This window comes from Emys orbicularis, chromosome 6, assembly GCF_028017835.1.
Source record: "Emys orbicularis isolate rEmyOrb1 chromosome 6, rEmyOrb1.hap1, whole genome shotgun sequence".
Lineage (NCBI taxonomy): Eukaryota > Metazoa > Chordata > Testudines > Emydidae > Emys > Emys orbicularis.
This window is the reverse complement of record NC_088688.1, coordinates 23,635,135-23,661,312: the sequence shown is the minus strand read 5'-3', so window position 1 is coordinate 23,661,312 and position 26,178 is coordinate 23,635,135. Positions and strand designations below refer to the sequence as shown.

The 26,178-nt window shown below is 41.6% G+C and overlaps 1 protein-coding gene across 1 annotated transcript; it reads right to left on the bottom strand.

Moving 5' to 3' along the window:
* Nucleotides 1–701: 701 nt before the first annotated feature.
* TARS1 (threonyl-tRNA synthetase 1) lies at nucleotides 702–24,998 on the bottom strand. The gene is made up of 19 exons (XM_065405949.1): nucleotides 24,972–24,998; nucleotides 23,618–23,695; nucleotides 21,522–21,712; nucleotides 19,750–19,873; nucleotides 17,031–17,152; nucleotides 16,603–16,720; nucleotides 14,299–14,363; nucleotides 14,119–14,197; nucleotides 13,254–13,400; nucleotides 11,802–11,900; nucleotides 10,930–11,096; nucleotides 6,996–7,158; nucleotides 6,775–6,912; nucleotides 6,123–6,200; nucleotides 3,316–3,416; nucleotides 3,108–3,212; nucleotides 2,908–2,980; nucleotides 1,965–2,079; nucleotides 702–1,202 (listed from the first exon to the last, which is right to left on the bottom strand). The coding sequence occupies exons 1-19, from the start codon at nucleotides 24,990–24,992 to the stop codon at nucleotides 1,054–1,056; spliced, it is 2,133 nt and encodes a 710-aa protein (XP_065262021.1). The 5' UTR covers nucleotides 24,993–24,998; the 3' UTR covers nucleotides 702–1,053.
* Between the last annotated feature and the right edge of the window lie 1,180 nt (nucleotides 24,999–26,178).

The following is a 26,178-nucleotide window of genomic DNA, read 5'->3' as shown; positions in this document are numbered from 1 at the left end:
TCTGTCCTCATCAGTATTTACCACACCGCCACTCTGGATCATCCTCTCCCCCTCCACGTTGAGGTCATCTACCCAGCTCCTCACAATCAGCCTTTTTCTGGTTTCAACTCCTGGCTTGCTCACTCCTCCTCTTCCCACAATCCCCCCCCCCCCACCCCCCCGACTTCAACTTCCATGTCGACAACTCATCCAACCTCTTAGCTGCACATTTCCTCACCCCTACCTCATTATTCAACCTGCAGCCCTAGATCAACTCCCCTGCTCCCCAAAAGGGCCGCTTACTTGACTTGGTCTTTATCAACCACTGCTCTCTCTGCTGAGCTTCCCCTCCAATAGCACTAGGGATGGGGGTGATAGTTACTCAGTCTTACAGCGTCCATCAAGTATTGCAGGCTTCTTGACTGCTCTGACTCTCCTCCCTGCTCTTTCTATTGACAGGGTTGTTGATTCTCTTTATGCTCCTCTCCCCTCTTCACTTTCCAGGCCCTTTAAAATCTATCCCCATCCTACCTCTATCTTTAGTTTTGCCGTTGCAGCCTCATGACCAGCCTCTTTTAAAAGAGGGCTCATTTTTAGGTTCCAAGTCTTCAGGTTCAGTTGTATTGAGATGTAAAATGAACACTACCAATGTGTTCACTCTGCTGTACTCTACAATCCATCACACGCCCACGCTGAACCTTATGAAAGACACGGTTACCAAAATTTTATTTTTCTTGGTAGTCTTAGAACAATATTAAAGTACTAGTACAATATTTTAATCCTTCATTAACAATTCCATTTTCCCTTAATTCATATCAAGCCTTAGTCACCTGGCTTAATTTTTTGTGATCAGATACCAAGAAGCTTTGCTGCATCATTTGTGTAAAATGGTCTTTCCATAGACACATGTAATGTCTGAATAATATAGAAAGATGTTTCATGGTTGATTTTTGTTGGCTCATTTGAAGATCTATTTCAAAATCAACCTATCGCAAATAAGATGTTACAATATGATTTAAGTGCTTTATAAAACCGATCATCCTTTTTACACTAAAGGTTGGGAAATAAAATCTGTTAGAATTCTTCTTCAGCATGTTTGCATCGACAGCGTTTCAACTGTAGCAGCCTCTCCACAGTATCAGCAACTGTTCGTTCACCGTGCACCTTGTTATCTCGAGTACGGATATTAACTGTTCCACTCGCCTTCTCCTTTTCACCAACAACTAAACAAAGCCAAAATCCACAGATTAATATAATTTTTGCTCAAGGCTTGATTAAAATAAATAAATAAATAAAAATCACTTTTCTTTAAATAAGAATTATGAATAAGAACATACTAATGCTTGACAAGACAATTGAATCCTACACTGCATCCTCCTTTGCCCAATCCCTACACTTAAAGCTACCTTTAGTAATTCCAGCAGACACACTGAATAATGCAAACCCTATGACTGACGGTACTTCTGTTAACAATACTGTGTTATACTTCTAGGTCCAGATTCTCATCTTTGCTGCACAACATCAAGACCCAGCATAGACTCATTAATGCACTGAGATATCTAGGAATGCAGCCTGAATCAGAGATTAGAATGTGGCATTCCTCCTTTAGCATACACTTGACATGGGAACAATCAAGTTATTGCAAATCATTTAATGCGATCTTTGACTGAGCCAGTCTCTTGCCCTGTTGACTGAAAGGCACCAAAATATTTTTTCCTGATGCAGTGTCAATGTATCGAGTCACTAAACAGCAATCTCTTCAGCTAACAAAGCAGCAGAGATTGGCTCCATAGTGTGTACTGCCCAGGCATGCACAGCTGGAAGGATGCTGGCTGTGAAAGAAACTTAAAAAGGAATTTACAGGTATAGCTGCTGCTTCTGCCTCACTCACTCACTGGGAAAATGAGTTAGACCAAATTTCAGTTGCATACAAGAAAAACAAGTCAACCACTGTATTACATGACCACCACACGCTATTTCTTTACCTAGGATAAAATTATACTGTGCAAGCTGAGCATTTCTGATCTTCTTGTTCAGTGTACATCCAGGATCCACATCTACATCAGACATTAATCCAGCATCATGGAACTGCTGTCTGACCTAAGTAATAAAATGACAAAATCTTATTTAAACCCTCAACCATGAGAGAATATGTAGATTTGAGTGAAAGGGATCAGTTGAGGTTTGACAGCCAAAAATTAAAATTAGATGTCTGTTTTGCTTTCATTCAGAGGCAGACACATTTTGATACTACCCTTTGGTAGTGCCAAAAAAGTGTACAGGGCACTGAAATATGGAAGAATGGCTTGGACATGGCAGGAGATCCTCGCACACACTAAATCACTAAGCAATCTAGTACCCAGATCCATTAGGGTGGATACTCTACGAGAATTTAGCAATGTTGAAGCCAGGAGAGCTACAGGTCTTTGTGATCTGAAGATCCTTTAAAGTTTAGGCCTGATGAGTTTGAAAGAGATATACACAGCACTATTTGTGTGGATTGTATTTTGTTTAATACTGCAAACAAAGACCCCTGTCTCTTCCTCCCCCATCATCATTACTCAAAATGCACGTGGGCATTGAGGGTCCACCTGAGTGGAGTCAGTTCCAGGATTAGGATATAAATGTAAAGATACTTTCTCCATGGGTTTTCCCTCTAGCTGAAGAGGTGAGCAATTTCCTTTGCCTCCACAACCAGAAACATTCTCTCCAGCATCAACATTTGTTGTTTGGATATCCAGAATCCAGACTTCATGCTTCTGATGATTAAGGTCCATTTAGAATTTAGGCAGCTTAATTTATCATCTGAATACAATATAATTTACTCACAATAGGAATTTATATAAATTCGTTAATTAAAAACAGAACTTAATGACAATTAAGTAACTCAACTAAATCACAAATTTATCTTGGAACAAATGAAGTCACCTTTTGTGCATATTCATCACATGTTGGTCCCACCGGCACCACCATCACTTGCTGAGGAGACAGCCAGAGAGGCCTTCAGAAAAAAAACAATGATGTAGTATTTAGTGTTCTTTAACTCTTTTAGACATGCTTAATCCCCTCTTACACCATCCAGAGTGTTCACTCCCTGGTTGGACAATAAGTTTATTTTTCAACGTTACCATTTGCCTGCATAGTTTTCGGTTAGGATAGCAATCATTCTTTCCACAGATCCTAAGATGGCCCGGTGAATAATAACTGGCCTTTTCTTGTCATCACCATCATGGCTGTAAATAAAAGAAATATTGTAAACTGATTTAATATGCCTATAAGTGACAGGAAAACTAGACTGTGTAACTACTATACACTAACATTTTTAGTTGTACTCACCTCACAAAGGTAAGGTTAAATCTGACTGGGAGCTGGAAATCTAGCTGGATTGTAGCACACTGGTGGTATCGGCCAATGGCATCTTTAATCTTAATGTCAATCTAAGAAACAAATCAAACTTTTAATAGAGAGTCTATAAGTTAAATAAATGCCCTCTTATAGCAAAGAGATTTTCAAACATGTCACACTGAGTCGGACGAAGTGGGTATTCACCCACGAAAGCTTATGCTCCAATACGTGTGTTAGTCTATAAAGTGCCACAGGACTCCTTGTTGCTTTTTACAGATCCAGACTAACACGGCTACCCCTCTGATACTTCACACTGAGTGAAATCTATTCTAAGGAACCATGTGAATACATCATCTATGCCTCTCTTCAGCCCAAGGTAAGACATAAATGGCTTTTAGGGCCTGGTGTTGAGCCCCCTGACAGAAATGAATACGGCAGGAGGTTCACTAATTCAAATGAAATTTGCACATTGGTTCAGTGCACTGAACTCACTTTCCATGGAGTTCTCATTTGAATCTATTCAATTGTACATGGGAATAACTTTAAAAAGTCAAACTGAACAATTATCGTCAAAACCAAGACTTCTGCAACCTGTAGGTGAACAAATCCCAGGCCTATTTAACTTAAAATATTAGATAATCAAAGGTGTCAGCTTCATAGCCTACATTACATGCTAAAGGGCATACCTCCATCAGTGAGGGCTATCAATTGAGGAGGAGACCACTGAGTAATGAAGATCATACTCCTTTATTTCGGATTGCTCAGTTTCATCAAAGCAACTTGGCTCCCAGATCTGAATGCATGCATATTATGCTTTTCTTTTAAATTCAGGCTGCAATCCTGAAAAACCCTTGGCTGAAAGTTAAGCATGTAAGCAAGTATTTGGGCCTTAATCATTTAGCAAATTGTCCCTATTATTCCACTACTCTACCACGGGGGGGGGGAGAAAGAGACTCTGTTATTTACATACAAAGCCAATCTAATAAATCAGGTTAAGCTGTTTTACTGAACAAACTCCCCAGTGACCTTCAGAATCAGCTGGTCAAAACAAAAAGTGATTTAATTTTTATTTTTTTGGGGCGGGGGCAAATAAACATGGTGCCATTTGTTGTCTAAGTATTTTGATGGAAGTCAGTTTTCTGGATTTTTGAACACTTTAACAGATAGTTTATCAAGTTTTATAGTTATTCATCAAAATTCTTAACAGAAGTGTGCTGCTTGGTATTCTCATTAATTTAGTCATCCAATCATGAAGTAAAAAAAAAAAAATCCCACTTAGTTTAGGGCTTGACTACATGCAGAGCTGCACCAACTTAACTTACGGTGCAATTTTAAACTGTTTTAGTTAAACCAGTGCAAAAGGCTACATGGGTAATTATTTCAATTTAGCTTTACTCTATCAGGAACAGGTTTAAGCTAATCTGAAATGTATTCACACAGATGTACGCACGAGTCTAACTGATTTAATTATGTGGGTGCAAGCTTGTGTATAGACAAGATCTAAGGTGAACAATGAACATTTGTAACCACCAATAGTTTGCTAACAGTCCACAAGGTGAAATTTGTTCAAATCATTTTGTGAACAACTAACATACATTCGTAGAAATCAGTTCAGTTTGCTAATGATCTGTGAACAGAAAAGTAGGCTGTGTTTATTGAATAGCTTATTCAAAACAAGTAATTTGACAAGTTTTACTCAGATGCCTGTAAGGGGCTTATTTTTCCTTGAAAAAGGTGTCAATACAATTCTAACTCCACTCCAGATAGTTTTTGAATGCAATACTCATGTGAAATTATTCATACAAGAAGAATAGAAGCACACTATAGTAGTTACAAAATTGCAAATACCAGAAGCGATATTTTACTTCAGGTAAAATTGTTCATGGCTAGTGTATAATTAAAACTTGAATATGAGAAACCAAACTAAACTGCTGCTTTAAAAAACAAAACAAAACAAACAAACAAAAACCTGTGAGAAGTTACTGATCTCTAAACAGAATATTCCCAATATACCTAAAACTCTTTCATACCAGGCCTAATAGTGCCACCTTCTGTTCATGCTTCCTAATGAGTTATCTACTTGCTCATTACAATAACATTAATCCTGATTGTTTTGTCTGTGTAAATTGGGTTGATTTGATGAAATAGAAAAATGTTAAGCACAAAACAAGTTCTTGGAAGTTGTAGCATCTAACATGAAAACAACTAAGAACTTTGCCTCACTACTTTAGAGTTAGCCATCAAGCTACATACGGGAGGGAAAAAATTACATCCCGGGAAAGCATACAACTCCAGACTGAGTATCTTGAGACAGCATAAAGGACAGAGGAATTTATTTCAAAATGTTTGCTCTCTAGGGATAGGCTTTGATATACATAACTTAGCAATTTCCTCAGGAATACATTTTATTTTAGATCCTCCCTCCGGAACAGTGCAGGATGCTTTAATGAAAAATTAAAACTACTCAATGCACCTGGCTGAGTCTACAAAGCTAGATCATGAGGGAGTTTGTAGGATGACACTCAGAACTGGGGTCAGGGGATGGATGAATCCCAAGCCTCTCGTGTGATTAAAAATACCATAACATCTACTATCGTTTTGGGAACCCCAGAAACTATGGGATTTGGCGTACTATATTTCTTTGAAGTTCTCTAAGGATTGTTTCTAGTGCTATTCTGCTGTCTATCCACCAAAAATAATGTTCAAGTACTATGGTGATGGGAGTGTTATTATCCCCCCCAATAGTGCTGAGACACTTACTTAGGAAAGATGCTAACATAATATTTTAATTTACTAACCTTAGGTCCATAGAAAGCTCCATCCCCAGGGTTCAAATCCCACTTCTCACCAAATTCACTGAGGCTGTTTTCAAGTTGCTGGAGAAAGGATACGTGTGATTTTAGTGTTTCACTTTGTATTTATTTCATGTGCCTTATTTTTTCTTCCACGTAGTACAGTGTCAGATCCACACACAGAGAGTTAGTGAATACTAGGTAATTCACTACCTAATTGTCAACAATGCTCAATTATAACTAGGGACCCAATCTTGCTTCCCTTACTTGTGCAGTTGAATTTAGCAGTAGTACTGTCATGATTAAGGTGCAGCTCGGCTCTTGGATGGTGGCTCAAAATTCTGATCACACACATACTTGAGAAAAACTGATCTTGATTTCTTCTCCATTTTAAGCAGTCACATCTTCTGGCCCTTTCTTTAAAATGAATTCAAGTTCTCATATCATCATCCACCATGATCTCCATACACTGAGAGCTATTATTAGCCCGTGGCAAAAAGAATTAAAAATGGCTGTACGAGCTGAACTGCTTACAGCCACAGCTGTCACCAGTCCACCTGGAGGCCCATTTCCCCCCCCCCCCCCAGACATTCCACTTTCCCACTACTTGAATATACAGCTAAAACCTCTACACCAGGCCATTGAAGTTACCTATTACCTTTTCAGCTTGATTCCACACTTCAATATCTCCAAGGAACTTTTCAGGACGAGTGGAGAGGTCCAGTTTGAAGGAAAATCCAAACACACCATACACAGCTTGCAAGAACTCCAGACAGCTCTTTATCTCCCCTTCAATCTTTACATGAAGACAAATCATACGTAAGGCTTTGTGTTGTTTGCATTTTAACATGTATCATCTTATTCAACAATATGCTTTACCTGCTCCATGGCACAGAATATGTGAGCATCATCCTGCTGGAACCTCCGTACTCTAGTAAGTCCTGTAAGGGCTCCTGACAGCTCATTACGATGGAGAACTCCAAAATCTGCCATACGCAGCGGCAACTCACGCCACGATCTTGGTCGATGGTCAAACATAAGGCTGAAGGAAAAGGTTCATTATTTGAAATTCATTCAGGATTAAACTATTAAAGATCCTCAGTGTACATTCTGATAAGCCAGATGCTAGCAATTTCAGTAATACCTACAAGTTGTAATACAGCACAGAGTCAAACCCAGAGAAAACTTTCAGGGGGGAAAAAATTCAGGGCTGTTTGGAAGAATGATAAAGAAGGTTTTCCTAAGAGCCATACAGCATCCGAGTCAAATATTAAAAGCTGGCTTCCTAAACTTCACCTGTGAAATGGTGATATATATCCTTCCCCCTCCCCTCTCCCCCCCCCCCCCCCTCGCATTCAACAGTTTCTGCCATTTATTTTGGTCTTGTGCTGGTCCGTTCAGACTTCTGAGGATCACGTTGATGGATCTGGCTTTTCTCTATTGTTCTGTATAATGTTTCTCTAGGTTGCCCTTTTTCTCTCTCCAGATGGTGTCCATATTGTCACTTTTCATGGAAGTAGTGTTGGTGGCATCTTTAAGGTGTCTCTTCAATATGTCCATCATCATCATCTTACCATATTTGGTTCTTTAGATTGGTTTGCTCTACTTAGAACAGGGTTGGGCAAACTTTTTGGCCTGAGGGCCACATCTGGGTGGGGAAATTGCATGCAGGGCCATGAATGTAGGGCTGGGGCAGGGAGTTGGGGTGCGGGAAGGAGTGTGGGGTGTGGGAAGTGGTGCGGTGTTCAGGAAAAGGCTCAGGGCAAGGGGCTGGGGTGCAAGAGGGGTGCGGGATGTGGCAAGGGGTTCAGGGCAGGGGGTTGGGGTGCAGGAGGGGTGTGGCAGGGGGCTCAAGGCAGGGGGTTAGGGTGTGGGGTGCAGGAGGGGTTCAGGGCGCGGGCTCCAGCCTGGCACCGCCTACCTCGAGCGGCTCTGGGGTAGCAGAGGTGCGCAGCGGGGCTAAGGCTCACATACTTTGTCCTCCCCTTGTTGATGAACAAACCAACTTGTTTTGCTGTATCTGCCAAAAGCTATGTCTTCTCTTCCATTAAGGCATAGTCATCAGCAAAAACAAGGTCACCCAATTGTGCTTTATCATTTGTCCATAAAATTCCTCAGTTGCCTTCTGCAGTTACTTTCCTCATGACATAGTCAGTGACCAGGACAAACAATACTAGGAACATAATACACTCTGTGCCTTACTCCAGTTGTCACTGCAAACCATTGGCTGATGTTGTCGCCATCTCTGACTGCACATTCAGCATTATCATATAAATCTGTGATTACTGTAATTATTTTTGCTGGTATTCCATAATATGCCATAATTCTCCAGAGACTGTCTCTGGGTACATTGTCAAAAGCCTTCTGGAAATTTATAAAATGTATCACAAAAGGTACTTGCCACACCACACTTTGTTCTATAATATGTCTGAGAACAACAGTATGGTCTGAACATGATCTCAACAGTCTAAAACCCACTTGTTCCTCTCTAAATTGAAGGTCCAGGATGATGTTGCACATGATTTTGCCAGGTACTGAGAGTCATGTGATTTCTCTCTGGTTATTGTAGTTGGTAAGGTCACCCTTCTTTGGCAATATTACTATAAGGCCTCTCTTCAACTGGGTTGGGTTCTTTTCTTCATTCCATATTCTACCCAAAAATAGAAGGAAAGTCTGGACAGTTATTTTGTCACTTCCTTTAGGCATCTCTCCAGTAATGTTATCCCTTTCAGCTGCTCTCATTTTTGAGTTTACTGATGGCTTTTCTAACTTCTTCCACTGTAATGCTCCTAAATCAATATCAAGCTCTAGTGGTAGGTCTTCATCATGTATTTTTAGTAGTTCACTTGGGCTTAGTCTATTTAAAACAGCCTGAAAATGTTCTCCCCATCTTTTCCTTTCCTCTTTTTCTGTAATAAGAATCTTTCCCTTTGCACCTTTAATAGGCCCTCCAGGACTGCTAAAGTTTCCTGTTCGCTGTTTGATTGTCTTATACAAGGTTCTAAGGTCACCTCTTTGGCTACCATATTCAGTCTCTTCACATTAATATACGCCCTTTTATCTCTTCTATCACTCCTTTCTACCTTTGTCTAGAGCTCTGTATTCTTCTTGCCATTTGCTTGTCTCTTCACATGAGCTTTTGCTTTACACTTATTCTCTTTTCTACTGCTGCCCAAGTAGCATCGCTAATTCATTCTTCCCTTTTAGATTTAATTCTTATTAGAATTCTTTGCACTTTGTAGAAACCACTCTGAAGTTTTCCCTCAGAGTATCAATGTCTTGGTCTTCTTCATTTAACTCCATTAGAACACTGAACCAGTTATTTAGTTCAAACTGAAAAGCACTTTTTGTGCTTGGGACTTTTAATTGTGCGCTATTGATGTGCGGTCTTCTTTAACCTTCTTCATCCTCTTTAACTTGATCTTCAATGTAGCGATACAAAAGTTATGGTCACTGCCCACATCTGCTCCCCTGTACATATCTCTTTTCCAGCAAGCTGCAAAACATTCCTGAAATGCAGAAGTGATTTATTTGGTTCTTTTTAATACCATCTGGAGAGTTCCATGTCACTTTATGGATTTCTTTATGAGAACATTTTGTTCTACCTATCACTACCTTGTTCATGCTGAAAATTTCTACCAATTGTTCACCATTCTGGTTCATGTTCAAACCCCTGCTGCCCATAATTGTATCCAATCCATCATTGCTACTTCCAACCTTTGTGTTAAAAATCGCCCATAGTCACTATGTCATGTTATGTTCTGGGACCTTGGTTAACACATTCTGTAACAAATCATAAAAAGCATCTTTTCCCTCATCTGGCATTTCATCAGTTGGCTCATAGCATTGTATGACAACGAATTTAGTCTGAAAGTGAATGGGGATAATTCTTTCATTGACTGATTCCCGCTCAGTCAGTGCCTACTCTGCTTCGTTTGACATTAGGATTGCTATGTCAGCTTCATGTCTACCATCCACATTCCTGCAGTAGATGATGGCCATATTTGTTTCTCTAAAAGTGTAGTTTGTTCAAACCTGTCCATCTACACTCACTGACATCAAGATGGTACCTATCCATTTCCTTAATTACTTGAGCAGCTTTAGTAGCTTCTTACACTGTTCTCATACTCCAAAATCCAATTTTCATCATTGATCTGGTCTTCAGCATAGGACTTCTCAGGACATGGGCTTCCTTACGGTTCTAACCAATGCCAGTCATATTCTTCCCATAAAGTTCACCCATTGCATACACTAAAAACTGGCACTGCACCTATGCACAAATACCTATATCAGGCATACAATGTTTTGGGGATCAAAGGAGGCAGCCAGTTTTGAAAATCTAGCCCTTGCAATGATTGATTAATAGCATTCATAACTGTATCTCACTGAACTTAGGCACTGTAGACTATATGGTCCTTAATTATCAGATTATAACACCCTTGATAGTGTTTCAAATGTGGATGCCTAAGCAACAGGTCTGTATGTCAGAGGTGCAGACTACTCAAAATCACCACTAAAGCAGAAATGTATACATCTTGGCATCAACTAAAATCAACCTGAGAAAACATGAGAAAGAGAAAGCTACAGAGCTGAACTGAAGATATCAGTTAAGAATGTGTCTGTGCACTGGAACAGCTAGAAATTCATAGGTGATCTTGCATCAAATTAAGCAATAATATTAAAATAAATTATTTAAAAAAATACCAGAGTGCACCTGGCTTGGATTTTTTCACAAATCGGGTGGAAAATATGAAAGCTAGAGCTAGTCCAAACAAATTGGCAGTATTTGATGAAACAGGTGCTATATAAATACCAGTGTCCTGGGCAGTTCATGGGCTTCAGAGCAAAGATTTCCTTCTCCACCTCAAATGAAAACATGTTTTCACTATAATGCTGCCAGTGCCCTGATGTAATCCAGACTTTGCTGTTGTAGATGTTTGGAGTGACAACCTCCTGGAATCCTCGCTTCCGATACTCGCTCTGAAAGAATAGATCCAAGAAATAGAAAAATTAATAAGGCAGGCTAGAATAGCAATGCTCAACCTGTGGCTTAAAGCCACATTTGTCTCTTTAAGACAGCGTTTGCAGTGTATGACTCAATAAAAACGAGCAAAGTTGCTCCCCTGAAACATGCAAGGCAATAATGAGCTAAACAGGCAGGGGCTGCCAAGATTCCTTCCCATTCTTTGCAGCAGCCAGAGAAGGTGAAGGGGTGGGGAATAAGAGAAGAAACATATTTCTCCATCCCAGCAACCATAGAAGCAATTGAGAATCAGTCTCCATTTGTTAGTCACAAAATAATTGAATGCGCCTCGTGATATTGCATTGCAATGTTTGCACTGTATTGTAGCACAAATACATAACATGGTGCAGTGATGATATAAATACAGTATCACAGCAGAATGTCAGCATGTTTTCCCCATCTCTTTTGTTTTCTTACATGCCATTCTCCAAAAAGTAGCTCTCCAACTCTGCCAGGCTAAATTCAATAACCTATTAAACAAACATGCATTAAACCACCCGCGTACTGTATACTACTATATACTTTTTTTAAACCAGATCCCATAAACATTTAAAATTAATCCCAATTGTATTGCTATATGGTCTTCTAACACCTTTTTAGCTCTTTGTCTAGAAATCTTATTATAAAACACAGGAGATAAAAAATCCAAAGATATTACTTACCCTAATGAATTCAATTAATGTGTTATAGATGTAAGCTCCCTTTGGCAAGAAAAAACAACTGCCAGGACTGAGCTCATGGAAGAAATATAGTTCTTGGTCCTGTAGGAAAACATTGGTACATCTTAGTTTTATCTGATATGTTTAAATTCTGATCATACGCTTTTCCTCTCCCAATGTTACAGCTAAAATCAGGCCAGAAATGTTCTTACTACACATCACTATCCAGACTACAGTATTGTTTAGTTTTTTAAACTTAACATACTGTAAAGTAGCAAGGTGCAGTAGATCTGATATGCTTCCCTGTGTAAATATCCCCCATCATGAGCAATAGCTTAAGGTTAAGGTTTCCTATTTTAATATTAGGTTTCAGAGTAGCAGCCGTGTTAGTCTGTATCCTCAAAAATAACAGGAGTACTTGTGGCACCTTAGAGACTAACAAATTTATTAGAGCATAAGCTTTCGTGGGCTACAACATCCGAAGAAGTGGGTTGTAGCCCACGAAAGCTTATGCTCTAATAAATTTGTTAGTCTCTAAGGTGCCACAAGTACTCCTGTTATTTTAATATTGATGTTCTTACATATACCTGTCATTTCACGTATCTGTGTGCAATGTCTTCTTAACTACACCCCTCAAGGTTCATCTTATCTGCTATTACTGCTAACATAACTAGTCCTGCTGTGACATTTTACATCTCCAAAGCGCAGTTCAAATAATTAATCAGTAAGCGGATACTTCGCTAGATTGTGTTCCTGCTTTAGGGGAGGAGATATTTTAGCACATTGCTGTCTCCTTTCTTGAAATAGAAACAGCAGACTCTAACAGTTTATTCAGGACTCTAACTATTAATCACCTTGTCTAAAACAATGCATTTTCATTAAGATGATTTTATTTTATTGGAGGACAAAGAATAAAAAAATGTAGCGAAACTGTGAACACTAGAAATACATGTCAGCAATAATCAAAAAGAAAAAAGTAAGAGTATATAATGGATTCTAGAGATGTACAAAGAAAAAATTCTAAGCAATGACAAGCTATAGGAGCCCCCTCTAGGAACAAGCTTCCTCTTGGGCTTCAACATAGCACTAAAATAAACCCCGTTGCAGGCTACAGATCTCCTGCTTTACCCAAGATTGGAGTTTTCATGTTTTGTGCACAGTTACTCTGTGTAGGACAGTTACCATCCTGTTTAGGTTTTTGATTATTTGTGTAAAATAACCAAAAACTCTCTAGAAAGATGCTTATTTGTCTACAGTCCATTGTAGTGGTTTTGGGGCTCCATTCTGAAGAGGACAATCACTTAATTATGCAACTTGTTACTGTATTTTCTGTGAATCACATCACATCTGAATTCTGAAGCATTAGCAGATAGGTGCTGTCTTTCACATGCCCTTTTAAATCACTGAGTAGTCTCTGGTCAGAATTTTAAAAATACACTAAAAAGTTTGTCTTACCCGTCCAATCTTTCTGTGATCTCGATTTTTAGCCTCCTCCTGGAACTTCTCCCATTCCTTTAACATTTTTACATCTGGGAATGAAATTCCATAAAGCCTTTGGAGGGTTTCCATATCAGACTTGCCTTCCCAGTATGTTGAGGAATTCTGAAGACAGACAAAACGGTGTAGTATAACAAGGACAACAGCACCCGCCATTCTGACTGCCACTGTACAAGCTCTGTGATATGTTCTTTAAAGGCATGCAATAATTAAAAACTAAACAGCCATAGTTAAAAAATGAAACTGATAAAGGCACCATGTAAAAAGAACACAAGCATGAAAACAGAGCTCTTAGATTTTTAATCATGATGAAAGCTAAATCTACACATTACAAAATAAAGATCCCGGACTGTAGCAAAGATGCACAAACACAAGTCGGCTGGCAGTGTGAAAAGGTGGTTTAAAGATTTCCTTCACTGCCCTCTACTACTGGTGCTGCTCTCTGCATGGTCAGTCCCCTCTGGCTGCTCCAATTTACAATAAACTACAAGGAGCAGCTACAAGGGGCAAAAATTACAAGCCAGGATCGGCATAGCATACGGTGTACCTAGCTACACCCCTTTTCTTGAGCCATGTCCCCTCTCTTGCTATGCTATCAGCAATGAGCGTAGGCCTAGGCCCCCATAATCTGACTGCACCACTGGAAGGTCACTCTGACATCAGGATGCTCCTCCCTCAGCTGGGCTAAACTAAGTTTATGATCAGATTATACTAGCAGTGTGGCACAAAGGGCCAGACCCCCCCATTCTCCCAGAGATTTGGCCCATGATGTCAATAGATAAATATCTTTGTTTAAAATTAGGCACAGAATCTCAATGCTTACCTTATGGATTTTTAATGCCTTTATTTTGCCGGTATGTCTGACATGAGGGCCCCTGCACAGATCTATCAAGGGACCACACCTGTGAAAATGCAAACAAAGACAATGCTCAGTTAGCCCACATTATGTTAGTAAATACTACAGACACTGGCATTACAGTGTGTGTGTATATTTTTTTTTTACCTGTACACTGTAGTAGTTGGAGTGTTGACTTTTTCATTCAAGATCCGACACTTGAACTTATTATACTGGGAGGGAATAGAATGGCAGAGTCCATGTTAATTCTTCACGACTCGAAACTGCAATTCAAATCTCAAGTATTTGTTATGTGCTATTGCCACTGAATGAAAGAATCTATTCTACTAATTTAAAAGAACCCTTCAATGTGTGTTCATGAACAAACTAATTCCTCTCCTCCAATCCCACAGATGGGAGAGTATCCTACGGAATGGGCTAGATATAGAGATTAAAGGATGGGGAACAGCTTTTTGTAGCACTTGTGTGGCCTCCTATTCAGGGTAGACCTTCACAAAGAAATCCATTTTGGTCTATACGGAACAACGTAGGTTCATCTTGATCTCTGGCCATTGGGTTCCACAGCTGAGGGCACTCTTCTGAAAAAGCCTTTCTGATGCTAAATTCTGAGAGGTCTTGAACACATGCAACTCCCATATTATTCTTTCACTCATCAGCAAGGAATATATGACAGTGTGGTATGAAGCTTTTATCAGCATCAGTTTTGCATGGACACACTTCTGAGGAGTGGCAAAGTTCATTCAAATCACTTGGAATTTAATAACTTGTACAGTATATATGAGGATTTAGACAAAACACTCAGAGCTCTATTCACAAGGGGGATTGCAGTGTTTCTTTTAAAAATAGGGCAACCAACTATATTTATGTTGTTTCCTTCGAAGCTTATAAAATTGCTCTCCCCCCCCCCCCAGCAGTATTACTGCTGCTGATCTCTGAAAGAAAAGTAATTCGGCTGACAAGCAATTAACCTAAGAGCCAACAGAAGTCTAGAAAACATGACCTATGAGGAAAGATTAAACAACCCCAATTTTTTCAGTCTGGAGAAGAAAAGACTGAGAGGGGACATGATAACTGTTTTCAAGTACATAAAAGGTTGTTATAAGGAGAAGGGAGAAAAATTGTTCTTCTTAACCTCTGAGGATAGGACAAGAAGCAATGGGCATAAATTGCAGCAAGAGTGGTTTAGGTTAGACATTAGGAAAAACTTCCTGTCAGGGTAGTTAAGCACTGAAATAAATTGACTAGGGAGGTTGTGGAATCTCAATCACTGGAGATTTTTAAGCGCATGTTAGACAAACACCTGCCAGGGATATGATCAGGGGTTCTTAAGCTTTTTTCTTTCTGTGCCCGCCCCCTGCAACATGCCATAAAAACTCCATGGTCCATGCGTGCCACAACAACTGTTTTTCTGCATATTAAAGCTAGGGCCAGCATTACGGGGTAGCAAGCAGGGCAATTGCATGAGGCCCCATGCCACAGGGGGCCCAGTGAAGCTAAATTGCTCAGGCTTCAGCTTGAGCCCCATGCGACAGGGCTTCAGCTTTCTACCCTGGGACCCAGCAAGTTTAATGCCAGCCCTGCTTAGTGAACCCCCTGAAGCCTGCTCGCAGCCCCCCAAGGGGCCCCAACCCCCTAGTTGAGAACCACTGTCTGGACAATACTTAGTCCTGAGTGCAGGGAACTGGACTAGATGACCTCTCAAGGTCTCTTCCAGTCCTACAATTCTATGATTTTCATTTCTTCTAAGGTCTGTTCACTCTGTTAATACTGAGCAAATGGAGTTCAAGCAAAAATGCTACAATACTGGAAAATGCTCGTGTCTACTTCAGCACTAGTAGCCATCGTGGTGATTTAATGTATGTTCATCTAGTGGACATTACAGGATAACACAAGAGTCCTTGTTGCTTAAAGTAGTACAGAAATTATTTCATACTCAGACTTAGTGCTGTCATCTAAAAATTGATTTTAAGAGCTCGCTGAATACAGCTTCAGACATCTGCAAAGCCAGCACTTACTATCACTAGTGTTTTACATTCTCAAAGAGTTATAATCCCATCCCATTCATGTTCACAACATCCATGTAAGCTATTATTCCAATTTTGCAGACAAGGAAACGAAGTAACAGAAAAACAACTTGCCCAGCGCCATGATGTGAGTCAGTGGAAGAATCAGATTAGAAATCTGGTGTTTCGGGAACACAGTCCCATGATTCACCCTCATTCCCTCCATTTAAAAAACTAAGAATTGGTATATGTGCTCACCTTTAAATATTAAATATCCCAAGTAAACCCATATAAAAACCTATACCTTTGGAAATATATTGTCAATTTGCTGCACACATCATCAACGGTGCATTTTCCACTAATACTAATAGGAGATGCTCCACTAACGTTCCACAGCTAGCATTATTGTGCAGGTACAGTAAATATGAAACAGTCTAGAACAACCTACCTTAAACATTTCAAGTAGAGTTTCCTTCTTAATTTCCAGTCTTTCAAATGGTTGTTTTTCCTTCATGATCTTCTTGCATAAGGTCTCCAAAGCAGAGAAATCATTACTGGACACACCTCTACAACAGACAAAAATAAATTTGCATTATCTCTTACTAGTAATCTCTGCCGTAGTTCTGCCCCCACAACGTATCAGCTCATGCACTAGAGTCATTGCAATGAGGGAAATAATTTTTATCAGTAAAAGGGCTGGTCAAAGTACTTTGCCTCAGGAGCAAGGGGAAGCAGGAACTAGACTGTGACTCAGACTCCCCAGATTGTGACTCCACTCCTGCTCCTTGGGTAGCACAGCTACGCATTCTGCCTTTTTCTTGGTCTGGAATGTAGGGTTACAATCTAACCTTCTGGAAGTGAAATGAAAGAACCTACCCATCCTCAAGGTACATGTCATAATAAAATCCATTTTCTATTGGTGGGCCGTAGCATAAACATCCACCATAGATTCGCTCCATAGCTTCACCCATTATGTGAGCACTTGAGTGCCAGTATACCTAATGAGAGGGATAAAAAGGGGATCAGCTTGAGTATTTATGTACAAAGCATTTCAAGATCCTCTGAAATCCATACAGAAGTCTTTTGATGATTTGTTTTTACAGATACTTGAAGGAAGAGATCTAATATTAGAGCCTGTTGCACTGTGGGAAATGATTCGCTTATCAATTTGCCAATTTACCCCCCAAAAATCATGAGTAATTATCTGACAAATTGTACTTGCTCATCTTTACATCCGTTAAGTATTGGAAAAAATTATTTCATAAAAGTTCTCTCAAATGATTGGGGAAGGAGAAAAAATTCACTTAGTAAGTTGCACAAATGTTAATTGACTAGCCTCATTTACTATAGTCATATATCATCTATCTACTTTAAAATAGCAGCAATGGAGCAGTAATACAGGCTGGGATCCATGAAGGGACTTACGTGCTGTGATACAGCATTGCAGCACCTAACTTTTAGGGGCCTAGAGAATCAGAGAACTACACTGCGATCCACATAGCCCAATTAGGTGTCTAGGCTCCTATACGATGAGTGGGGAGAGACAGGCACCTTAGAATGTGATCCACAAAAATTCAGCACACTTGGCACTGAGCCACCCAAGCTAGCTAACAGGAGATGCCAATGACAGGGAGTGTGCCAAGTCCCGCCCCTCTCTCAGAGATAGGCACCAAAGTCCCTGCGGCAGGGAGGCGCCTATCTTTGTTTGCCATCCACAAACAGGAACCTGCTGCCTGGAGAATCAGGTGGTTTAGACACCTATGCTGCTTCTTGTAGAAATGAGTTAAGTGCCTGCCTCACTGTACACAAAATGGACGGAGGAGGAAGAGCCACCATCTGTGATATACCTTTTAGCCCAGTGATTAGAGCACTCACCTGGGATATGGGAGACCCAGGTTCAGTTCCCCCCTCTCTGCCTGAAGGGGAGAAAGGATTTGAACAGGGGTCTCCCACACCTCTCAGGAATGTGCTGTGACCACTGAGCAATGGGAGATTCTGATGTGGGGCACCCTCCGTCTCGCCCGTTGAAGCTATTCCGCTGAGGATAAATACTGAAAGTGTGACAAGGTGCGTGAGAGACACACACTCTCTGTAGTCCGGTGGTTAGGGCACCCACCTGGGAAATGGGAGACCCTGAGTCTAGTCCCCCTGTTCCAATCCCTCTTTCATTATTTCTCTCTCTTTCTCCCCCCTCCCACTCCATCCCAGATTTCGAATGGGACCCAATCCGGTAAGCATACTCAAGGGGCACCTAATGGATTGGGCCCCGCATATGACTTAGGAAGCCAAAAACTAAGCTTCCCCCCCACGCCTCCCAGGTTCATGAATTGCTCTGGGGCTAAGGCAGGAGACAGTTGTCTGGACCCTTATCATAGAATCATAGAATATGAGGGTTGGAAGGGACCTCAGGAGGTCATCTAGTCCAACCCCCTGCTCAAAGCAGGACCAATCCCCAACTAAATCATCCCAGCCAGGGCTTAGAGTGGGGCAGCAGTGCTCATGCCACAGGATCTAAAACTTAGGGAACTTCTACAGTTGAAAGTTAAACACTGAGTGAGTTTAGGTGCCTAGTGGGTTAGGCAGCAGGCAAGTGGGAGCTTCATGGATCACAGTAGTGCTGCGCACAGGGACTTAAGTGCTTAAACTGGAGTTTAGGCACCTACATTACTTTGTGTATTGAACCCACACAATACTTAGTCTGAAAGATACAATTGGAACATAAGGTCTTGATCCTGCACCTGTGCAGGAGTTTGCAACATCAGGGCCTAAGTTGTTAATAAGTCTTAAACATGGGATACATAGCAAATAGTCTGTCTTTCCACATGATAGGATTTTTTTATTAGTTTGTGTTTTCAATTAAAAATCAAATGAAGACAAAAATTACACTTGAACATTAATTTTACAAAGCTACTATTTTTAGTTTTGTTGATAAATTAAAACCAAATCTATATGACTGCAGCATGTTTTTAAATGTACATATCTGAAAATGCAAAATTATGCATCTTACCATAACTGTAACTTGTCCACGTTGCACATAAATAGAATTATTTTGTATGCCTTAAACTATATCATATGTGCAACATGGCAGAGTTGGTTGATATGGGAACAATAAATATGAATTTAAGATCTCAGCTATACAGTTGAGTGCTGCTTGCACTGCATATCATTTTTAAAGTGTACTTAATACTACTTTCCATATTTACATTAATCTGAATAAGCAACCATTAAAATAAAGAGCTACATGTTTATGACGTACAAAAAGACACTAATACAAAAAAACCCACATTAACGTAATATTAAGATTAAGATTGCAGATTTAGAGGCTTATTCTCACCACAAGAGTCCTAACATAGGCTTAATTACCACAACTGCTAGCAAAGCAATTGCTATTAATACATGCCAGCATACATATATCTGCAATAGCACACATCTTTCTTAAGAAGTAGTTAGCAGAAAATAAGGTATGCACTGCACAGCAATTTTCATTCTTTATTCCACAAATGTTAAAGGTAGTTATGCTCACTGAGGACTAAGTTCAGGTTTTAAAGTTTCTCATCCAAGGGAGGGGAGAACCAGTTTAGTGGAAGATACTTACTGCTTGAGCATCTTCATCTTCAAACTTGAGCAGTTCCAGGGTACAGTCTTCCTCCAAGGGACGGTCTAGATCCCAAACCACTTTGTTCACTTTAGCAATAACGGTGTTGTCAGCTAAACCTTGACTATACAATAAATAATTTGTATGTCAGCTATTGGAATCAACAAATGGAGACACTCCCCCATAACCTTTCCCCTGCACAGTCAGGATGGGATTTTCAAGAGTGCTTAGTGTTGACTTAAGTCTGCTTCCACTGAAGTCAGTGGTAGAACACCCACGGATGGCAATGGAAGCAAAGTTAGACCAACACTAAGCACTTAAGAAAATCCCACACACAATTTTTTTTTTTTTTTTTTTTTGGATGAAGAACAGGAAGAAACTAAAGGTAGTTTATTTAGCAAATTTCCCACTGTGGCGCACCCTTACTAACATATTTGACTTATTTAGGGCAGTACTTGCTGCTAATATGACCCTTCTGCAATAGAAGATGCAGCCTCTTTTAAGCAAGTACCTGAATGAGATCAGATTTTTCTTTTTGAAAACTTCAAGTAGATACTATTACTTTTACATTTGTCTTCACTAACAAAAAAACCCAACAATTCTTAAAGATGATAAGTTTGGCAGTCATTTGAACTTTAAACTGAAATTATTAAATGTTTGAGCAGATCAGTAGTTCAGATGGATTGACCGCAAGAGAGATGCACACCATGAGTGTTTCTAAAGTACTTAATTTAGAGCTGAACAAGTCTCCAAGAAAGACCTAGTCTTTCCTTCTAAGTTTATTTCACCTCAATCTAGAAGAAATCAATTCTACTGGAGATTATTTGATGTCTAAGAACCGTACCAATATTGTTCAGAAACATCCACGGATACTGAACTCACCCTGACCTTAACGGAAACACTAAATGAACATAGGTACAATCTTTATTTTTATGATAAAGGACACTAAATTAAAGTTTGAGGCCAAATTTTCAGAGACTGTTTTGACAGATGAATGAACATGCAAACAGCATGTGCATGAACTGCCAGCCTTAAACATATGTACCAAGAAAGCAAAGAGACAAGCTTTTAAGTACAATGAATAACCTAGCCACAATAGGGTTAGTGTTTCCATTTTGAAGTTTAAGGTCTTCTCATTTTAATTTTGAGCATCATAAAACATGACCATGAAGTTTTCCAAGATGCTTACTACATTGCCCAAAACTACAATAAAAGTTTAACCATTTGATATACATCCAAAGTTAGGGTAGTGCTCTTTTTGACGTGTACCACACATATGTAGGAAAATGGTTTAATTAAGATATTTTTATGGGTGACTCTCACTGAAATTAACAGGTGTGTCACCCACCAGTCTTCCACATGTCAATGCAGAACAGATTAAGTTATGTGATGCAATAGCACCCAATCCTGCAAACACTTCAAGCATGTTTGTAACATTATTTGCATGGTTGATTAGTTCCCAACTCAACAGGAGTAGTTATTTAGTAAAAGTTACTCACATGTTTATGTATTTACAGGATCCAGCCCATAAATAATGATTTAATTTTAGAAACAGCATCTTCATAAGGCAAAGAATTATGTTTTGAAACGAGAAAGCTGTTTAGTTTGAATTTATAGCAAAAGCAAGATTGCTAAAAATAATGCCTTGAAGAAAATTAAGTTATGCTAAGAAATAAATAACCCATCATGCCAAGGACTATAAAAGATCACAGATGCAATTTGCAATAGTTGTGTCTGAAACTGATAGCATAGGTCACAGAAGTCAGTCATACCTAATTCCACAAGCAACTTGATAAGGAGTGGTCTTCCAGGATTCAGCATCAACCTGCTTGCCATCAGGTAATGTGACTTTAATGGGTTTGCTGTCTTTTGCAGCTCTTTCTGCTAGAAGCGCATCATGTTCTGCTTTAAGTTTATGATACCTCTCTAGACGCTCATTGATATATTCAGGCCAGGGATTCAGCTACATATAAAAGAATGGAGGAAAGGAGAAGTATTTAGCAAAGACTTCCAGTTCTAATGACAAATAACTTTAAAAATTAAGCAAAGAAGGTAAATTCTTCTGAAGTGTCTAAGAGACGTAGCAATCTGAATCTCATTGAGCTTCAAGTTATTTGGGTCCTTATGAAAGTTTTAGTCAGTATCCTTTTTCAAAAGATAGAGAGGGGCCAGGCTAGTTTCTTAGCAAAACAAGCAGCTAATGCGATGCAACAAGAATTTGAGAAGCACAAATTCTACTGTAGCTTAATACACACTGGAAAAAGCAAGCTGCTGACGTTATCATCACAATAATAAATGGGAGTGGGGGGGAAAAAGAAAAGTCTAACAGCACATTGTTTCAATTACAAGCAAAAAAAATTGTATATCTTATGCATCTCAAGATCTCCTACTTCCACCTCCTAGAGGTATACAAACTCTGACTCAACCTTATTCTAATGAATCAAATCCTACTAACATCCCAGCTAACCTGTATTGATGCTCTACCTTCCCTATCCATCTCCACTTCCTTCTTCATTCCCACTTTAACCTGCTACTCTTCCACTCTTCCCATTTACTCCTTTAATAGTCTGCATCCAGAAGTGTTGCTAAAGCAGTTTAAACACTAAGTAATCATAATTAATTTCTAATTTAAAGACAAAAAAACTTTAGCTAAATTAAGATTAAGATGATTTAAATTAAACAAACATTGGCTTGTACCTGGTTTATAGTAAATTGCTTAAAATTCTAATATGCCAAATAATAAAAATGTCAGGAAGTACATAGTTAAGAAAAAAATATGCTTTTCATGTCTATACTACTATGTATTCTCATTTGCTCAAAATTAGAAAACTTAGCCACTAGAAAGACAAAGGTTACATCATCATTACAAATGCATCCCTCATCCTGGTGCAAAGCAGAGGACTAATAGTAAAAAGGGAATGACTACAGACCGCTCTACAAATCCAATATAACCTGTTGTAATAGCATCAAAGAAACAAAAACTATTTTCAAGTATCGGGGGTAGCCGTGTTAGTCTGTATCTACAAAAACAACAAGGAGTCTGGTGGCACCTTAAAGACTAACAGATTTATTTGGGCATAAGCTTTCGTGAGTAAAAACCTCACTTCTTCGGATGCATAGAGTGAAAGTTACAGATGCAGGCATTATATACTGACACATGGAGAGCAGGGAGTTACTTCGCAGTGGAGAACCAGTGTTGACAGGGCCAATTCAATCAGGGTGGATGTAGTCCACTCCCAATAATAGATGAGGAGGTGTCAATTCGAGGAGAGGAAAAGCTGCTTCTGTAATGAGCCAGCCACTCCCAGTCCCTATTCAAGCCCAGATTATTACAAAAACTATTTTGTAACTATTTCACTGCTGCATGTCATTACTATAAATCAGCTGGAGCATAAGAGCACCCACAATAGTACCTGTAATGAAGTGGTTCTCAAACTGTGGGTTGGGACCCCAAAGTGAGTCGCAACCCCATTTTAATGGGATCGCCAGGGCTGGCTCAGACTTTTTGGGACGGGGGCCAAAGCCTGAGCCCCACTGCCCAGGACCAAAGCCGAAGCCCAACGGCTTCAGCCCTGGGCGGTGGGACTCAGGTTACAGGCCCCCTGCCTGGTGCTGAAGCCCTTGGGCTTTGGTTTTGGCCACCCCGCCCAGGATGGTGGGGCTCGGGCTTTGGCTCTGCCATCTGGGGCATTTGGGCTCAGGCTTCGGTCCCCTCATCCTGGGGTCGTGTAATAATTTTTGTTGTCAGAAGGGGGTTGTGGTGCAATGAAGTTTGAGAACCCCTGGTGTAATGCATTGATGTCCTTGGTACGATATTCAGCAATAAAATTAAATTGTTTAAAAGCATATAAATGAACTGGAAATTTACCTCTGTGCAACCCCCATCACCAGATCCTTCTTTCGTTTTCTTCTTTCCCCATTCCTTCTTTTCTTCCCCAGCAGCTATCTAAAAAGAGAAATTAAAGTAAGATTAGATTCTCTCCTTTCTCAATGTCAAGTTAGTTTATAACTGTATCTAACTCTATAGGTGATGGAGAAGGTGCCCATTGGTTTAAGCACAGCACAGCACAGGGCTTCAGGAAGTCTTGAATCCTAACACCAGCTCTGACAAGGATTCTTCATATCCTTAGACAAGTCACTACCTCAGCTTCCCCAGTTCTAACCAGGCACATAAGACTTACCAACTTGTTGTGAAGAACAGTCAGTAACTCCCCATTTCTGCTCTATATACTTTTCTGTGTTTTGCTTTATCTTTAACTAAATATGCAACGTGACATTATAATTGGCAGCAAGCTGCACAGGGCAGGGACTTCCTTTTTCTATCCACCTGTAAAAACACCTTGCACGGGTATGGTTCTCTGCATTTTTAAAAGAGTGCCGTCTAGAGCTTAAAGTCCAATCTGAAGAGTCCCAAGATCACATCACTTTTAAATCACTGGTTAAGAGATGACAATTTAAAGTGGAAAGGGAAATATTTGTATCAGCACTAATCTCTAAGGTGCCACAAGGACTCCTCGCTGTTTTTGGAGGTTTCGCTATGCGCTGCCCATTCCCTATACGTGTTGTTTTGCAGGGTTTCAATTGGCTTCCTAGGGCCGGATCCTGCGCAGCCCTTGTGCCCGCACAGAGCCCCGCTGATTTTACCAGGGATCCACGGTGGCGCAGGGGTCCCGATGGCAGGACCAGGGGAGCCCCTTATCCTGCGCACTCTGCGGGGCAGGAACAGCACCGTGCTGCGGACTGGCGGGCGGGTCACTGGCGCTGCCAAACCACAACCACCCACAGGGCCGGGCCGGGCTGGGCTAGGACAGCCGGCTCAAGCGAGAGGGGAGCCCGCCACAGGGCCGGGCTGGGCTAGGACAGCCGGTTCGGGCGAGAGGGGAACCCGCCGCCGGGCCGGGCTGGGCTAGGACAGCCGGTTCGGGCGAGAGGGGAACCCGCCACAGGGCCGGGCCGGGCTGGGCTAGGACAGCCGGCTCGAGCGAGAGGGGAGCCCGCCACAGGGCCGGGCTGGGCTAGGACAGCCGGTTCGGGCGAGAAGGGAACCCGCCACAGGGCCGGGACTGCCTGAGGTGAGCCGGCCCCCAGGGACGAGCCGGCTCAGGGGCCGGGGTGAAGGCCCGGTTCAAACCCAGCCCGGCCCGGGGCCAGAGGGTCCGCGAGTCCAGAGCGCTAAGGGGAGGGACCCACACAGCGGCCCCTGAGACGGGCGCGGCACTCACCTGGCTCCCTGCCCCCGCCATGCCGCTCTCCGCACACAGCCGGGCCCGGATGCCGGTCGGAGCGAGGCCACGCGCAGGCCCAGCCGGCTCTGGCAGCTGATGCAACTGGAGGCGCGGCTGGTCCCGCCCCCGGCAGCAGGAAGCGGGTTGGGGCCGGAGCCCGAGCCTGCGCGGGGGCGCTGTAGCGGCTGCCGCCCGGCAACCTAGGCCAGCGCTAGGGGACAGCACGGGCCGGCGCTGCCCGGCACCCCCCGGCCGCGTCTGGCCTGGCAAAGGGCCTGGCCCGGCGCCATCGCTCCGCCTGGCCTCACGTGAGAACGGTCTGAGCCAGCTGCTCGGCCCCGGGGCTCTGCGGGGCGGCCAGCCCGGAGATCTGTGCAGGGCAAGCCCCTCGCCCCCCTAGCGCCCGGCCCTGTGTTTCCCACCCTACCGGCCACAGCCTCTCTCGGCTGCCCTGCGGTGTGTAGGCATCGGCGTAAGGACCCCACCCTCTGGGCTAGGAGATGATAAACTAGGCAGCCGGGCGGCTGTGGGAGCAGAGGATTGACTAGGCCATAGCAGGCTCCATAATCACTCAGCTATCCAGAGATTCTTGCCAAGAGTCCCCTTCCTCTCCCTTGTTCCCACCCCATCATGCTATTGTGGGATTCCAGAGCTGATCTCCAAACCAAACTCGGGTTACTAAAAGATCTGTCTTGGCATGGCCTCTTTTGGACCCATTTTGGCAGGGGGGGTGGACTCTATTGTACTCAGAGATAGGGTGGGTGAGGTAATAGTTTTATTGGCCCAACTTCGGTTGGTGAGAGAGACAAGCTTCTGAGCCACACAGAGCTCTTCATGTCTAGCCACAGCCCACCCAGCCCACTTCCTGGCTCCTGGGGATGGGAGCAGCCGTGCCTCTGTTGCATCAGTTGCCTGAGCTGGCTACACCTGTGTGTGACCTTGCCCTGGAACCTGGCTCTGTGCTGAAGACCTGAAGAAGAGCTCCTGAAAGCTTGTTTCTCTCACCAGCAGAAGTTGGTCCAATAAAAGATATTACCTCCGTCACTTTGTCTTTATAATATCCTGAGACTGACATGGCTACAACTACTCTATTGTACTAGGACTGTTCCATTTTGAACTACCATGATCATGGGCCCTGATTCCGAGCCCAGAGGATGGGGGACAAAGGTGGTTTACACCACTAGGATACTGGGTCTGCCAGTAT

What these genes read in the sequence shown, in the direction of transcription:
- TARS1 (XM_065405949.1), bottom strand. Translation starts at nt 24,992, where the DNA reads ATGGCGGGGGCAGGGAGCCAG. An exon ending in TGGCGGGGGCAGGGAGCCAG is followed by an intron (nt 23,696 to 24,971) that starts GTGAGTGCCGCG and finishes TTCTCTTTTTAG; the next exon opens with ATAGCTGCTGGGGAAGAAAA. An exon ending in AGGCATTAAAAATCCATAAG is followed by an intron (nt 13,401 to 14,118) that starts GTAAGCATTGAG and finishes GTCTGTCTTCAG; the next exon opens with AATTCCTCAACATACTGGGA.